Source organism: Corvus brachyrhynchos, unplaced genomic scaffold, assembly GCF_000691975.1.
Source record: "Corvus brachyrhynchos isolate BGI_N302 unplaced genomic scaffold, ASM69197v1 scaffold95, whole genome shotgun sequence".
NCBI lineage: Eukaryota > Metazoa > Chordata > Aves > Passeriformes > Corvidae > Corvus > Corvus brachyrhynchos.
This window is the reverse complement of record NW_008238347.1, coordinates 756,195-773,411: the sequence shown is the minus strand read 5'-3', so window position 1 is coordinate 773,411 and position 17,217 is coordinate 756,195. Positions and strand designations below refer to the sequence as shown.

The window sequence follows — 17,217 nt, the reverse complement described above, 5'->3', positions numbered from 1 at the left end:
AGCACCATAGCAGTTTACTTACTCTTGAGACCTGTGAGAACCAAGTTCAGCTTTAAACTTCACACACCACAACATTTTCTTGCTCTACTGATGTATTTGCTGTTTGTTGAACGATATGGTTTAGAAACTTCAACCCAATGGGCCTTTTCAGAGAGAAACACAAATGAGACCAACCAATGCTTCCAGTACCAGAGCAAAAATAATCAGAAATGGGAATTTCACAGCCTGACCTCCCAAAGTTGCCCCCACTGAGCACGAGGTTTCCAGTCACTCTCCAGATGAAGTTACGTAGTTAAAGCTACCCAAATGCTTCCCACAATTAGGTAATGAAGGTTCTTAGATATTTCTAACAATAATAAAAGCAGTTGTCCTACTACAGATGAATATGCAAAAAAATGGTTTTCAACAACACTTTATTGAAGCACTTCAAAATTATCACAATGATAGATGTTGCCTTTAACAGAATAAAACCTGTCATGTCGTAATTAAAAGGCACTAATCCTGGCACAAAGGTCTACTTACCCACCTTCCACTGGGAGGGAAATTAAAACATCAAGTATTTCACTTCTCCTTTTAAAGAGTATGTGCAAAGCCCCTCTGAGTGCCATTCTGTGTTTGCCATTGGAGTGACACATAAGAGAAAACCCCTCTGTTTCACCAAGACACTTTAACATCCAGCATCTGCAGCCCTAAAGCAGCAGAGCACTCTCTGAAGGGTTGTGGTCTGGTGAGACAAGCTGTTCTGCACTCACTTTTTGGGAACTAAAGCCCTGAAGCTCAGGCACTCACACATCACTTCTCCTTTAACACGATTCACTGTCCGTGTCAGCTTAGAAACACAGCTTGAATATCCTGCTTTCCACCCCTTTTTGGAATCCACACTATCAGGGTCAGTGCAGGAGCAAGGCAGGGGAGCAGTGCTGGGCATGCTGGGGGAGCACAGTTCCTGCACAAAGCAAACCAGGACGTGCCATTGCACAGCCATGGCAACGACAAATGAAACCTCAGGGAAGTTAAAAGCTTCATAATCCTGCTAAGCCATATCTCAGGTTATTACAGATCCCTGCACAACATTCCTAGATTCAACAGAGAGACTGTTCGAGGCATTTCTTTGGCCTTTTCTTTTACCAGAAGGTGAAGATGATGCAGTTTGATATGTCAGCACCCAAAATCCTTCCAACCTGCTTCCATCAAGATGCAAAGAGAAAACATAAATCATTGAGAAACTGGATTATTGTTCCATGAATCATGGAACAGCTCCACATTTGTGCATCTTTCCTGTTGCCAAGTGGTGGGACAGGCCTGCTCTGTGCAGCTGCCCAGCCCCTCAGCTGTCCCTGGGTGATGAGAACTCCCCTGCTCTGTAATTGCACTTTAGGAACCGCCATCCACACTGAAGCTGGGAGGACGTGGACACTCCAAGGAAAACTGTCCCACAGCCAGAGCTGTGGGGGCAAGCACAGACATTCCTCATCTCATCACTGATGCTCCAGGACCACTCACACTGAACAGAGCCACCACCAAGGACTGAGAGCTGATTTCAAGCCCCAGGACAGCACCCAACGCCCACACCCCACGAGGTCACACAGGTAGGACGTGCTGTCTAACTTCATGTATTCACCATCATGAGTTCTCTCTGGCTCAGTATCTGCCTTTTCACAAGAGCTGCTTTTCTTAATATGCCAACAGTCAAGACCTATATCAGAGGAGTTTCAGGACTATGGCTATTGATGTCAAGTGCAGTAATTTATGTAACTAAAATGCATCCCCGAAAGCAACTTTAAGAGAATTGGAAATTTAATCAGCCTCTTTTTACTGTCCATGCTCACTACAGAGCCTGAGACAAGTAATCATGGTAAGATTACATTTCTAGAACACAGCTACAGCATCCAAGTTCAGCAAACACCACTGCTAATGCCTGTCCTGGGCTCCACACCTTTCTTAGGACAGAAAACATTTAACCTTGGACATAATGTGCCAGATGAGTAATGTTTTCAGTCCAAGGCTGAAAGGTGTTGAGGAGGAAACACTTCCTACACTTCCTTTGTTTCAGAGAGGTATCTGGCAAGTTCCTCAAGCCCAGAAACAGAACAAGTGCAACCCCATGCACTGGAATCAAACAGCCACTCTGAGGTCTCCTTTCTGCTACAGGAGTAACCAAGGGCATCTGGAAGAGCAGTACCAGAAGAGCTGTGAAACCCAGCTGGGGGCATTTGGGGGAGCATTGCAAATGTACGTTTTAGAGCACACACACCTTAGGGGGCCCTGTGTCTCTCCCTGCTGTTTACACACAGAAACAGAAACTGTTACTGAAATACCACATCAAGCAAAGAGCTGTGGGCCAGTTCATACCACAGCCGCTTTGTGATTGGTACTGGTATCACACCAAACAGACTAACAAGGCTTAGTGCACTAACACTGTTCTCAGATTTGTGTCCAGAGGCATCTTACTTTGACTGTGAACTGCAGGGAGCTGGTTTTGCATGCAGGAAACTCCCAAAGAAATAGGCACATGATCTTTAACAGTTCACTAGTCCTTCCCACCAGCTGAGTTACACGTGAAGGATGCTCAAAGACCTGCACTCAGGGCTAAAAACTAACCTGATACAGCTCAGCAAGTTTGAAAGCTTACATGGAGACAAGCCTGAAACAAGACATCCAATTTGTTACCATTAATTGGAAGATGCTGACAGACAGTCCTATGAAATAATCAGTGTCCTAAGAAAAATTAATACAACAAAAACCTTTGGGAAGAACAGTCAGTGAAACTTCAGATTAAATTCACAGCAAAGATTTTGTTCAAGACCTCAGTCAACAAAAGCCTCACTTCCCACGGAGATAAGAATCCTTCTGCTTTAATTTGCACTGAAGGATCAGGAACTGCAAGATCTGACACTTGTGCTAGAAAAACAAAGGTTTTACTCTAGGCTCAACACAAGAACCAAGCTTGCAGTCACATGCATTTCTCTCCTGAAAACAGAGCTGCAGAAGGCTACCCCTACTTCAGACCATTCACTGACCATTGCTTTTCACACACATAAAAAAGCCCTGAAATCTGCTCAAACTGACTATCTGAGCTTGCTCAGGTAAGGTGAGCAAGCCCCAGGCCTCCAATGTAGCTGTGTGAGCATTTCACTGAACAGCTGAACCACAGAATGTAAATCAGCTCAGGTTTTTACCAATCTTTCTTCCCCCACTGTAATCTTTGGCAGAGCAGACAGATATCCCATCGTGTTTTTCCATGAGTTCAGCCACATCAATTCAAGTCAGGCAGTTAAGTGTCAATACAACCCTCAAAACATAAGTTTATTGAGTAAAGCTGAAGAGCAGGAAACCAACATATGCATCCACCTAAATAAAAAAATTCACGTATTTACAAAGTTCAGTAATTGTATAAGTTGTTCACATGCAGAGAGTAATGCACAGGTTAACAATTGGTAGTGTTTGGATGCCATAAACGCTGAAAGCAGTGAAGTAGATAAACACCAAACACATCAAGTTTAGCTATAGGCCAGTTAACTAAACAGTGACCTGGTCCCCCACAAAGATTCACACATTCTAGTTTAGTTTCCTTATTATAGGCACAAGCAAGTTTGCTAAATAAAAGTAACTGTAGCAGTTCTGGCGAACTCAGGACTACAGTAGCAAGTTAATACACCCTCTCCTCTACAGCACCAGAGTATGGATAAATTGAAATCATGCTTCAGAGAACTGAAAGGGGACAAAAAGTTAAAATGCAGCTTCAGACCGAAGGCAGGCAGCGTGTAGTGTCTGTGCAACAGTGCCAGAGCTGGGACACGACAGTAAGGCCATGGCAGTCTGCGTTAACACTGGCGTCTCAGAACTGAGAGGGACTGAACGGTGTTCCCAACCCGAGGCTCCCACGGGATGCAAACCACACAGAGGTGAGGAATCACACACAGTGTGAGGCAACACAAGCAGCTGCACCATGGATCTGCACACACGAGTAGCTACACTGACACTGCTGGATGAACAAACCAGTCTTAACAAGGCTGTCCCTTTAAATATGCTGAAGTCATTGAGAAAGTAAAGCTACAGAAACATTACAATCTTGAGTTTATACACACTTCCCTAAGCTGCAGGAGCTAGTCAAGAGACAGGATCAATTCATTGGCTCTCTTGTGCTTTGACACAGCAGAACATTTCATTGCATCTGACAGGCTTTGCACATGGTTACATCAAGAAAGCAGGCGGGTCTAGAGTTGTCACAATAGCCCAGGTATTCCATAGCACCAGGTGAAACTGTGCCCAGCCATTCCAGGAGCAGGAGAGAGACACTGACAATTACACACAGATTGTGCTAAAGGTCAACAACTGCCTCGATACAAGAGCATCAGTAATTTGGGTGTCATGCAGCTGCTCAGAATGCATGTTCTGGTTTCAGAGAGAGACCACGAGTATCTGGAGATAGAAAAATGTATTTGAACAAAGCCTGATGATCCTAGCAATTTGTTTTCATGCTGGAATACTCCAATTTTTGAAAGTTTGACAGAACAGTCCATTCCCATCCCCCACATAAATGTTAAACAGAAGCAACAGAATGATTTTAAACACATGACTTTCCTAATTCATCAAGAGAGTTTTCTTTTTCAAGTGACAGGATCTCAGCTGTAGATTAGTGATGCTGATCTATGCCTTGTGCTCCCCTCTGCAAACAGTTTCCATTTCTCTGCTTACATACACACATCACATGCATTTGTGAGATCAATCAGTATCCCACAACTCACGCTTAAATGTTTTCTAACTACTGTATGTGGCATCTTACAGAATCTTAATGCTGTCAAGCATCAGCATCTTCAAGCCACTAAACACTAGAAATAAAACACTTGCTGAAAATCATATAAAAACCTGGCCCTGAAAAACCAGAACAGAGTGTACCATCATAGTTAACATGGTAGAGATATTCTTTTAAAAAGCCCCCCCCCACAACCCTCCCACCACAGATGGTTGTAAAATAAATATTTGTGCTGACTTTATCATGACAACTCTAGTTGTTTTGTGACAGAATAGGAATACAAGTCTTCAGCAGTGCACATGAGAAATGAACCGTGAAAAGGCAGATTCTTGATACAGGATTTTTGGGTAGTATCTCATTATGGAGGGAAGTGGACAATTGAGATTATGGCCAACTGGTACTGGAGATTCCAGGAAGACTTCAGCTTCTTCTAGATTTTGAATGCTGAATAAGCCACTGAAGCGTGATATCTACAGGGAGAGAGAAGAGAAGTTCCATTTCAAGTGTCTGTATTGGTGTAAGTGGCAAAGCTTTGGTATTCCAGTGTCCCCAAACACAGGACAGGAATATCCAAGCCCTTCTCTAGAGGATGGCCCAGGGCAGATGAACAGAATGATTTTTTAGGATGCTTGCTATCTGTGCTTTGATCCTGTAACTGCCCAGCATCCTGGAAGTGACAACTACAGGCACTGCCCCACACATCCTGGCTCCTCAGTTCTGTCCATCTCTAGGAAAAAGACATCCCTTCATCTGGCACTTCACTGTGGCTCCAATAATTAGCTTTAGATCAGCATTGCTCTATTCAGCCAGTCTGCAGCTCCTCACCTGATGAGAGCAAAGCCAGTTTAGCCCTTTGGTACAAGGCATCAAGCTCCTCCCTGCCTGGAAGGGGCTCTCCTAACGAAGGGAAAGGCCCTGGCTCCCCTCCCATCAGCTCCTTCCCCAGAGCCTCAGTGATGCTCAGCTGTGCTGGGAGCCTTGTGTGCATCTCCACAGAAGGGAGTCTCTGCTTCTATCCATCATGTCTGAACCTCCAACTGATGCTAAGGTGACAGGGGCTTCTTGGAAGCCACAGCTGTTCCACAGACTGTTTAGTTTTCCTAGAAAGAAGATGAATCCTTAATATAAAGCCATCCTGGTATCCTCTAGAACTTCTCCTGGGAGCATCACCCTGAAGTTTCCTCATCAGTAAACTCCTGTTACCCTGGCAATGCACCAGTATTAATCCCACAGCAGCCATGGAAGGCATCAGGAGAAGGATGGAAAGTGTCGTTAAATTCTGTTCTCACTCGGCTGAGATGACTCCGTTTACTTATAAAGCTTATGGCAAATATCAGATATTACACAGGACATGGTTTCTGCCTTTGAACTCCACAAGTTCTAAAGCATTTGATTCTGTGCCAGAAAAAGGCACTGTTTGGCTGCAGGGAACAGGGACTGGCAGATGCCACAACACAAACTGCTCTGATAAGACAGCAAGGGAAGGTGATTATTTCAAGGGAATGACTTGAGGAAAAACTTGCTGTAAGTACTCATTATCCTCACCAAGTGAGGCAGAGGTGAGAGCACCTGACAGAAGTATAAAATCACTTAGGCCAAGCTAATAGACTAGACAGCTATTTCCTGCAAACTAACTGAAGAAAGGAGCAGGCTTCACAGGGACTGACATGTTTTGGTAACTACAACCCCTAACACCACTCTAACTAACACACCTAACTACAACTCTAACACCAGTCAGGCATCCTCACTGCCATCAGGAGTTACGCAGAATTTAACCAGTGCACTCACACATTGGTCTTTGATTTGTTCGTGGTTTCCTGAAGACAGGAAGCTTGTGTTTAAGAAGTTACAATCCCTCCCAATCCATCCTCTGATAGCAGTTCATAATTCTCAGCATTTTGGGTTAATAGTTACCTATATTATCTTTCTCTTTGCAAGAAATAGAGTAGCAGCAGATTTCTCTGTCCTGAATAGCAGCAAGGTTCCTAGGAAAGAGAGAACATTTCAGCACACATTTCACTGACACAAGGACTCTTACTGACAATCTGAACTGTTCCTCTTCCCCTTCCCCACACAACTTGCTCTGTACAATGCTCAGTTACCTCCTGTTGCTGGATTTTCCGCTCATGAATGCGAGCTTCCTGATCTAGTAACAACCCTATGTACATGAATTTATTGAGTAAGAGAAATGTTTCTTAGGAAGGGTTAGACTTACATCTTTTCAATTAGCTGTTTCTCATCCAAAGCATTAGGAAGGTCTCTCTTATTTCCAAGGACTAGAACCTGAAATCCAGAGAAGGAAATGGCTGTAGCTTTGCTTAAAAAAACCCCAAACAAACAGACAAAAACCCTAACGAAAACCAGAAAACCAACAAACGTCAAGGGACTCTCATGAGCAGTCTGCATCTGCCTGGTAAATCTAATGGAATGATAAAGAGGGGGAAAAAATAAACTGTTCTGTGCAACGAGCAAGCACGAGAACACATCAGCTGATAAATCTGAGAACATTTGCAGCACACTCATCTGAGATTCCCCAAACTTACTCTTCTGTACTACACTGTGGTTAACCTTTAGTCAAGAGCACAAACTCATACTGTGGAATCCTCCAAACTACCGTTTCAGTTGTATTTATTATGTTTTGTGAGCACTGAATGAAGTACAATCACTGAAGGTCAACAGTTCCATTTTAGGCACTGGGGGCAGGTATTGTTCGTGCTTATACTGACCAGTAATGTTGGGCCTTACAATTAAGAGTTCAAGGCAGACTTCAGAGTTGCTCAAGTGACGCACATTCCTCAGAGATATTTAATGCTGTTTGAGGTGACGTTACTTACAGGGATTCCTTGTAACTGGGGCTTATCTAGAAGATTGTGCAGCTCATTTCGAGAGGCTTCTATTTTGTCACGATCTGCAGCATCTACCATGTAGCTTTAAAGAGAATTTCAAGTTAGGTCAGTGACACTGAGCTCCTGCAGAAACATTACTCTTTCCTTTACACTGCCAGGTTTGAGAACATTGAACGAGGCTTTAAACAAAGCTAGGACTTCTGAGCAAAGAATTTGGTTCTTTTAAAAAAAATTCTCTAAGAACAGAGTAGAAGGAAGATGCTTTGAGTCAGACAGCACTGCCACCCAGTTCAGACAGGGAGGAGTTAGTATTCCAGATCAGACACTGATAAGAAATAACCCATCCTGAGCCCTGAACTTAGGGGTGAAAAAGGTCAATGTGGTTGCAGTACAGGTTCAGAATCACAAGGAGAACTACAGAGTCAGGCATGCAGTGTTAGGAAGGCTCCCAGAGAAGAGGAGCACATGTGAAGGAAGCAGAGCTGAAGGAAGGACACTTACACAATAGCATTAACTCCTCTGCAATATCGCTCCCACATGCTTCGGAATCGGGGCTGCCCTCCTATATCCCAAATCTTAAGGCAAGGGGAGAAAGACAATTTAGCCATGCACTGTGTTTAAACATGTCAGGCAAAGATAAGACAAGAAATCACAACAGTTTTTCCTTTCTCCTTAAGCAGCTGCTGGACCTCTCCCACGTTACAACAGGAATAATCCCTTGCACAGCTGCTCAGAGCTTGGGGCCCAAGAGCAGGAGATGCAAACTGGACTCCTGTGTATGAAGGTTACACACTGAGGTACACAAGAATATAAAATGTATTCACTTAAAGGTTTGCTTTTGATGCAAACCTTCCCTTAAGCAAACTGATGAGCAGGAAAGAGGCATCTCTGGGCCTCAAACACTCAGATCTAAGCCAGACAGCATTATCACAACAGTGCTTTAACTAGTCCTTGAACCTGGGAATCACACACAGATTTCAGAAACTCCATAAATAAACATAAATGTCTTCTTAAACTACTCCACAGATTTAGCTGAGCCTCTTCAGTTTTCTATATTTGTCCCAAGGCTGGAAGCAAAACAGAGCAAACACGTAAATTTTAAACTAGAAGCTACAGAAAACAGTCAACAATGGCAACATACCTTTATTGTAACATTACCCTTTGTAACTTTCCTCATGTTGAAGCCCACAGTAGGTATCATATCTTCACTGAATTGACCTGACTGGAAAAAAAAAAAAAAAAAAGAGAAAGTTAAATTTAGTGCTTATCTGACACAGCTGGTTTACATAGTAAAATATCACAAGCTTTTTCTAACCATTTGCCTTCCAACTGAAGGTTTTACAGCCAAGAAGTCACGGATGTTAAATCCATGTGTACTGGAGCTTGTGTAAAGTCAGACAATTCATTTTGTACAGTCACTGAAATCATTTTTCAAGCCTCCAGGCAGCCAGGGGAGCAAAGTTACCTGGGAAAGTGCTTTGCACAGCTTAACAGATGGACAGCCACGGCAAGGGTAGGAAAAGAGCCATTCACCTACTTCTGCTGGAGCCAAGGTCTACACGTCAGGATCTCCCAGTTACCTGGGAGCTAGAAATATCCAGAAGGGCTCCCTGTGATGCAAGGTGCTCTTTGGCCAGCATTTGCAGTAATAAATCACTCTTGTGGAGGAAGCCTCCAACCCACAGGTATGGGGTGACTCCCTGAGGAGTGTTAAAGGCTGGAAAGTGGAAGGACCTGACAGGTCAGCTTCCTGCCAGGCTGCAGCATCCAACGTGTTCAGCAGTGGCAAATTCAACTCCAGAGTATCTGAGCCCGTTTCCAGCAGACATTCAGCATCACTCCAAGCTGGGACAGAACTGCTGCAAACAGCAGTGCACTGGAGAGGTTCGCCAGTGGCAGATGTTTTACTGCCTGTAACACTTCAGTCTGCAGCAGCTTGAGAGCCAAGTTTTCAACACTACCACAGATTTCTCCCTTGGCTGTTTGGCAGAACCGTGGCCATTATGAAGCTCACTACATCCATTATGTGTAATAGAACCAGCCAGTCAAGCGCATTTGGAAAAATTAGGGTTGATCCCAAAGCATTCAGTTGTTTAATTAGGGTTTGGTATCACAGCAGGAAAGTCTGCATCTCTCCCCTGACACTGCCCAGAGAAGTTCCCTGGGGTTCAAAGCCCTTTGGGATCTCGGAAGCAGACACCACCCCAGAGTTAGGGCCTGACTGCCCACAAGCTGGAAGGAGCAACTAAGCCTGACCAGGTGGCCACAAAGGCCAACAGCTCCTGGCTTGTATCAGAAACAGTGTGGCCAGCAGGACCAGGGCTTCATGAGGAGCTTGGGTCAGACCCTGCAGGACTGCTTGAGAAGCCACTCCACCCCTTCTAACTTAGCAAGGTGGGTGCCCACTGCAAATGCCAGTCCAGTAGCAGTCCATTCCTGCCCGAAATGCCAGTGCCTGAGCTGCCCATCACAGCCAGAGTGACCAGCACAGCTCAGAGCTGATGGTCAGCTGTGCTGCCATGGCTGAGGCAGCTCAGTTCAGCTCCTCAAACCAGTCTTGCCTCTGCAGGGGCACTTACCACACTGCTCCACACACCCCACACCCACAGCTCCTATCCCAGCGTCTCCCAAACACTCCCTGAGCCTCCATCTCTGTGCTGCTGAGTGTTACCCCAGATGGTGCCAACTATTCCCACTCAGATCCTTCCAGATCCTTCTCTCGAGAGCTGTTCTTATCAATAGGAACACACATTCCAAGAACCTCCTGGACTCATCACCTCCCTGCTGGGTTTATTTCCAGAAGACATGTGGGAAGTTGAGGACCCCTACGAGAACAAGGCCTAGCCATGGTGAGACTTCTCCCAGCTGCCTAAGGAGGATTTTGGTGTCTCTTCATCCTGGACTAGAAGAGACTCCCACCAGGGTATCTGCCTCCCCCTGATTGTTGGCCTCCCCCTGATTCTTACCCATAAACAACCTTATTGTGACCCTCATCAAGCTCTAGACTGTTCAAACAGTCCCCTGCCCATCCATCCCTGTGAAGAGTTTACAGCCCTCCCTTGCAGCACTCACTGTGCCAGTCATCCCACTAATTGCAGTGTGTTCAGTACCAATTTCATGTTCTCCCACTGCTCTTTTAGGATACGGATTCCTGCAGATTGGAGCAGCACTTCATTTGCCACATCTTTAATGTAACGTTGAAATTACTGTGACCCACCACAGGGAAACTTTTACAGAATCTTCAGGAAAGCTGCTGCATCTTCCTCCTTCCCAAGTGCTCTCTACCCACACTGCACATCCCCAAACCTGTTTTGACTTGCTGAAAACCTCAAAGCCTTAAAACTGCAGTGGTTCAGTTGAGTTTCAGCTGCCTGTTCTCTGCTTTGCAGAGGGACAATCCAAAGCTGACATGAACATATTGGTCAGCTCAGGTCTTCACTTAAGAGACCTTCCCCTGATGTGAGTGTGGGTGTTCCTCTGCTCACAGGCAAGTGGGCCCAAAAAAAGCTACTGGCACTCACCTTCTCTTTTAAGACAGGTCAAAAATTGGTTAAAACAATTGTAAAGGATTTTAGCAGCAGACAGTGTTCTCCCTTGATGGATTCTGCTACCACATTCAACTGTCTTGGCCCAGAAACAGTTCTCTAAACTCAGAATTTAGAGGGCTTTTGTTTACTACCTCCTCAGAGGAAAAAAGCCAGGAATTCAGCTTCAACTTAGAGTATTCATATGCAAAAGCTACTCAAAGAGCAGAACAAAAGGAATATACTTTTACTAGCAGGCACTTCTCTTCGAACCAGCCTTCCCTGCCAGAGCAGAGTACTTGGTGCTGTCACTGTGTGCTCACAATAAGATGCTTTCTCCTCCTAAAACACCAGCTTTAAAACAAGTTTGATATGCTCAGCAATATTTTCAATTCCCGATGGGAAACCCTTTGGCTGTTGTCACACACAGCAGCATTGCTCAAACACTCATCAAGGACAGCAGGAGTAGCTGCTGACAAACCCAGCAATGCCTTGTTTTCAGCACTGGTGCCCATCCCACCAGGCAGACCCTGAACTCCCTGCAAGGCTCCTGGAAGGGCAGGAGCTGTCCCAGCAGGGATTCTAAAGGAAGCCTCAGCCCCGAGGTCACACAGACCACACAGCACCAGCACAAGCCGAAGGTCACCAAAGTTAACTCCAGCCCGTGTGGGAGGTAAGGGACAGGGAGACTAAACAGAGACAATTTCAGAGGCCACATGCACAAAGAATGCACAGGATTGATCCTTAAGCTTCCTGTTTTAAGAGATGCTTCCTTCTAGATACTCAGAGCTCCTGGAGAACCCAAATATGTGATTTTAGTGCAGCATGAACACATTTACCTGGATGAGTATTTATGTTGGATAAGGATTATTCAGCGCAGCAAAACTGCTTCCAGACTGAACTAAGGGACTTTATCCCATGAATCAGTTTGGGTTCAGCTCACCTTGTATCAGTACCAGCACTAACTCACAGACTGCAGCATTTCTGAACAAGCCAGCTACAGGTACAGTTCATTTCCCAGAGCAAAACTTAGGACAAGTGTTTAACTCGCCATCACCTGACATTCCAGAAGCGCACAAAGTGAGTTTAGTCTCTTTTATAATTTAATTCATATTACAACAAGCTTATTAAACCTATCATTTCCAGCTGTCTTGAGTCAAAGAAACCTAACCCAAACAAAACCACATTCTGCTTCTCCATAACCATAAGCTACAGCCAGAAACTCAAATTGCAGGGAGTTACAGAATGATAGAGTGGTTTCAACTGGGAGGAACCTCAAAGACCATCCAGTGTCACGCCCTGCCATAGGCAGGGGCACCTTCCACTGCACCCGGTTGCTCTAAGCCCCATCCAGCCTGGCCTTGTACAACTCTCACCAGACTGTCAGCACCAAGCCCCCTAAGCAGCTTGTGACTCCACAGCCTGCACAAGGACATTCTTTTTATCATCAGAAAAGGTCAGGGCAGCCTTTAGTTTGCATGTCATAAAGCTGACATGATTCACTACTGTTATAGGACCAATTTCTTCATACAGAGTTTGTTACTACACAGCAAAGATTGTTTTATCTTTAATCATAATACTTTTCATCCAGCTAGATGAGATCACAAACAAGCTTAACCAACTAGAAGACAACACCACTGGAGTATGGAATCCAGCCAGGACACTCCCAATCCACCTGGATCAGAGTATTACATTAAACCCTGCTGTTCATCCCTAAAATTTTCTTTCTTTTCGCACTAAGAAAAAATGCTGCATGTCTCCAAAATTTCTTCTTAAAAAATTATTTAAAAAGCAGTGCAATTTTAGCATTATATCAAGCTACCCCTACACTAAGCCTCCTCTGCAACACTCAAAGCCTCAACCAAGCAGTGCATCATAAATGGACAAATCAACTTTCTATAGTCCGGCTTCCTTCTTTAGGAAATACTTCAGTGTTCCAGCTACTTGTGATCATGATCAGAAGCCTGAACTCCAGTTTAGAAGCTTCAATCCCAGAAAGGCTTCCCAACAGCACTTCCAGGAATGATTGCTGCAGAAATCAAAACAGTGGTATATGACAAGAAAAGGCATTTTTATTTCTCCAACCCTGACTTTAACTGAGTATTTAAAAGGACATGGACTGCTTAGCAAATATCTACCATAAAAAAGGCATATGTCTGTCTAGAAGTCAGTCATGTAAGAGCTCAGGACATTTCATGTTTTTGATAGTCAAGAAAGTGTCTTTATCCAGGTGTTATCACTTAAAGCTCTGCCATTGCTTACAAAGTGCTCTACAGGAACTCAGGACCAAGATGGAAAAAGTAGATTCTGATTTCAGTCACCTGTTTCAGCCCAGCTGGGGTACAGCAAGCAGGACCTCAAAGAAAGGGTCTGAGACACCTCCCAGGAGCTTTATTAGGTAATGAAGTGATGCAATGCATTTCAAGAGACTCCTGCCATTAAGAAACACTTGGAATTTTATCACCCTTCTCCCTTAGCTATGGTGTGTATGAAGTGACAACACATGGGGTTTATAGCCTACCTGGGTGGTTCAAAAGGCACTAAAACAGCAGGGAAGCTCTTTAGAGCAGTATTTTTCTGCACTTCTCTGGTGTGGCTTCTTCAAGTCAAAGTTACTTATAACAGTCACAAGAACAGAAGGAAGTTGCAGCTCCCAACTGGCCAAATGAATCTTTTGTTGAGAGGCTCTTCAGGAATTGCCTCTCTCTAGAAACCACAGTCTCATTCCAACACTTGCCAGATATTCCAAAGTTAAAAAACAAACTACACTAATTCAGGCTCTGACACAAATCCTAAAAAGGGACCTTATTTACCCTGACACTACAAACAGGTTGAGTTTAGCTCTTGAACCTGATAACTGTATCAGAGAAGTCCAACTTCCTCCCACTCCTCCAGATCTCTGCTTGCTACCAGGCTAATGAGCTTCAGTGTTCCAGTGCCACACACCTGGATCAAGGATCAACCTACCAGGCGTCAAGCAAAACTTCTAAAGAAACCCCAGGACACGCCACTCTTCCATGAAATACGCTGTTGAGGCTGCACAAGTGCCCCATTCTCCGGCAGCACGCGCTGCCATGCCGGGAGCAGAGTCAGTTTACTTGAGTCATGTTTCAGTTGCGTCACACAGCCGGAGCAGCCCCCTGGCCTCCCGTGCTCCCCACAGCAGCACGGCCACAGCTCCCAACTCCAACTGCCCGGGAACGGCCACGAGCTGCAAACACCACAAGGTCCTGCAGAGTCTGTAAATAATGGGCATTTCCAGGGCTCGGATCAGGAGCCGACAATTCCAGATGCGATCCCAGGATGACATGCAGTTTCTCTGAATAAGAGCCACAGGCCATGCACATTAGGGAAATTAGGACCAGGAAGAAATGATATCCTCCCTTGTGAGCAAGTTTACTCACGCACATGGAAAACTTATGCTTAATATCTAATTAGAGACAGTGACTAATGCGGAGCCTTAGAAAAGCAGAAGCTGCATTAGCTGAATCCAGCCCTAATGAGATTTCACTGCTAACATTGGGTTTTAAACCTTCTAATCAAACTGATCACAGGCGGGTTTGGGTTGGAAGGGACATTCACGACCATCCCGTGCCACCCCCCGCCACGGGCAGACCTTATAGACCATCCAGTGCCACCCCCTGCCATGGGCAGGGACACCTTCCACTCTCCCAGGCTGCTCCAAGCCCCATCCAACCTGGCCTTGGACACTTCCAGGGATCCAGCAGCAGCCACAGCTGCTCTGGGCACCCTGTGCCAGGGCCTCCCCACCCTCACAGGGAAGGATTTATCCCTAATATCTAATCTATAATCTCCCTATCTCTCAGTTCAAAGCCATTCCCTCTTGTCCTGTCTCTCCAGGCCCTTGTTTAGTCTGATTACAAATCAAGTGTTTGTTTACACCGGAGGAATAAACGTGATCCAAACCCGCTACCAACCTAGAAAAGGATTATTCTAGAACTGGACTGTCTGCCTCTCGTGGCCTGTCCACTTCAGCAGCAGTCAGGCCTTGTACCAAGCTTCCTGTGTAATTGGTTGAGTTTTCCCTCTAGTTCCATATGCCTGATTTGATGGGCAGAGATTACGTTAGAGATTTATATTGGATTAAACTCACTGTTGTCAAGACCGGCAACAGCCCTTTGTTAGACAGCACACAAACTTCTAAGCCACAGCAAGATCCTGGTGTGCACTCCAGCTTTAAGAGCTATCCTATAGGACATCTTGCTGTGTCATTCCTTTCATTTTAGTCTTGAGGAATCTCAACAGCCTCATCCACCCAAACCATTAACTGGCCTGCAGAGAGCAGTTGTTCTTTTCCTGCTCTCATTCCCAAATGCAGACTCTGAACTAAAGTCTGTCAAGGAAGCAAATAAGAAGTCAGCTCTGCACGCCATGGACTGCGCTACTTCTCTAAAAAGTGATCTTACGCTGGTAACTGAAGCTTATGCTATTATTTTTTTAAAACCAATAATAAAAACCTGAGCAAGCCTCCTCCCTCTGGTTTTTTTTTTTTTTGTGTAAAGACTCACCAGATTTCCTAATTTAAAACTTCAGAAATGTGACTTGATGCTTCCAAACTAAACCAGCTAAGGAGGCTGTGTCAGCATGCACAACAACTTCCTCCTGCCCCTGGGTTTTGCAAGGCTCTTTGAATGGCACTCGCTCAGATAAATGCCTGGGTGTGATCCTAACATGTGGTTGAAACCTTGCAAGATTCAACCCCCACAGAGGAGGCTGGAAACAGACTCCAGCTTTACTTAGGAAAACTTCTCCCACTTGAGACAAGTTAGATGGACTAAACTGACGTGCAGCTACTACAGCTCTGAACCACTGCACATATCTGCAGTCGGTTCCACAGGTAACTCCCCAAACACGTGCTGCTGGTACTACACAGAAGCAAAGCAGTTCTTTGACAAGTGCCATCACCAGGAGGACTCCAGAGGATGAAAAGCCTGCAGAGAACCCCCAGCTGCAGAAACACTCCAAGCAGTATCAGCTCAGCAGCCACAAATCAAGGTTGTTCAACAATGTCAGAGCTCCATGTCTACAAATTCAAGCTCAGAGGTATTGGCAGAGTGTGAAAGAAAAGGCTTCTGGCATTCTTGGGTTACTCCAGCAACTGCCAGCTAACCACCAGTCAGAGAAGAGTTACCTTTTATGAAGTAACCCATTTCCCATGATTATCAGGAAGCCCGCTGAGTGCTCACACCTGAGCTACACAAGGGCTTAGTTATGTTTTACCAGGGCGTTTGTCAGTGTGCAAGGATGATGTATAACTGCAAGAGAATGAAAGTCCTTTTCCCAGGCAGTAACTCATTCAACTGACACTTAAATAAATACATTCTTAGAAATACTCTGTAGTGTTAAGGACACAGCCACAAAAACCAAAAGACAAGCTGAAGGTGTGCTCACTCTAAAGCTGGAAACATCAGCTTTCTCATTCTAGGTGCACTGCACTCAGGTCACTCATGCTCCCTGAAAAACCAAAAGGTGCCCTGGTTGCCCATTTCAGGAGCTCCCACAGTCCAGCTTTTCCATCACATACATCAGCTGAGCAGGACACTGATGAAGCTGAACATGCCATTTAGGCAAAGCCACTCTTTATCTCGTTCAACAATGGAAAAGCTTCGTGTAGGAGTATTCCCACACCCTTCCTTCACCTGCTCCAGGCACATCACCAGATCAGCAGGCCTGAGTGCAGCAGTTTGCTGCCGATGGGCTTGTGAGTTGTACTTCTCAGGTAAGTTGTACCTTAAGAGAAAGGAGATTATTTGATATGGGTCTCAGCAAGAGATAAGCAAATATCTGAGAGGAGAACCGAGAGTGGGTGCTGACACTTAAATCACTTAGGACTACGGAAAAACAGTCAAAGGGAGGCGGCAGCTGAAGACACACAATGTTATCTCCACATCTGCTAACACAAGCCCCGCCACACCGACCCCCTGACTGAAAGGCGCCTTCAGAGCCCGCTGTGGGGCCGTGCCCTGCTGTGGGATCAGTGTCCCCGCGGGTCCCATGAGCACACGAAGGTTTATGGAGGCACGGCAGGCAGCAGGGCTCAGCCATCGCACCCAGCGAGGGCTCACACGCC

The 17,217-nt window shown here is 45.3% G+C and overlaps 1 protein-coding gene across 1 annotated transcript; it reads right to left on the bottom strand.

Annotated features, from left to right (window-relative positions):
- Window positions 1-396: 396 nt before the first annotated feature.
- ARL8B (ADP ribosylation factor like GTPase 8B) lies at window positions 397-8,860 on the bottom strand. Its single transcript, XM_008634455.2, has 6 exons — window positions 8,744-8,860; window positions 8,104-8,177; window positions 7,591-7,684; window positions 6,972-7,039; window positions 6,671-6,741; window positions 397-5,226 (listed from the first exon to the last, which is right to left on the bottom strand). The coding sequence occupies exons 1-6, from the start codon at window positions 8,801-8,803 to the stop codon at window positions 5,177-5,179; spliced, it is 417 nt and encodes a 138-aa protein (XP_008632677.1). The 5' UTR covers window positions 8,804-8,860; the 3' UTR covers window positions 397-5,176.
- Between the last annotated feature and the right edge of the window lie 8,357 nt (window positions 8,861-17,217).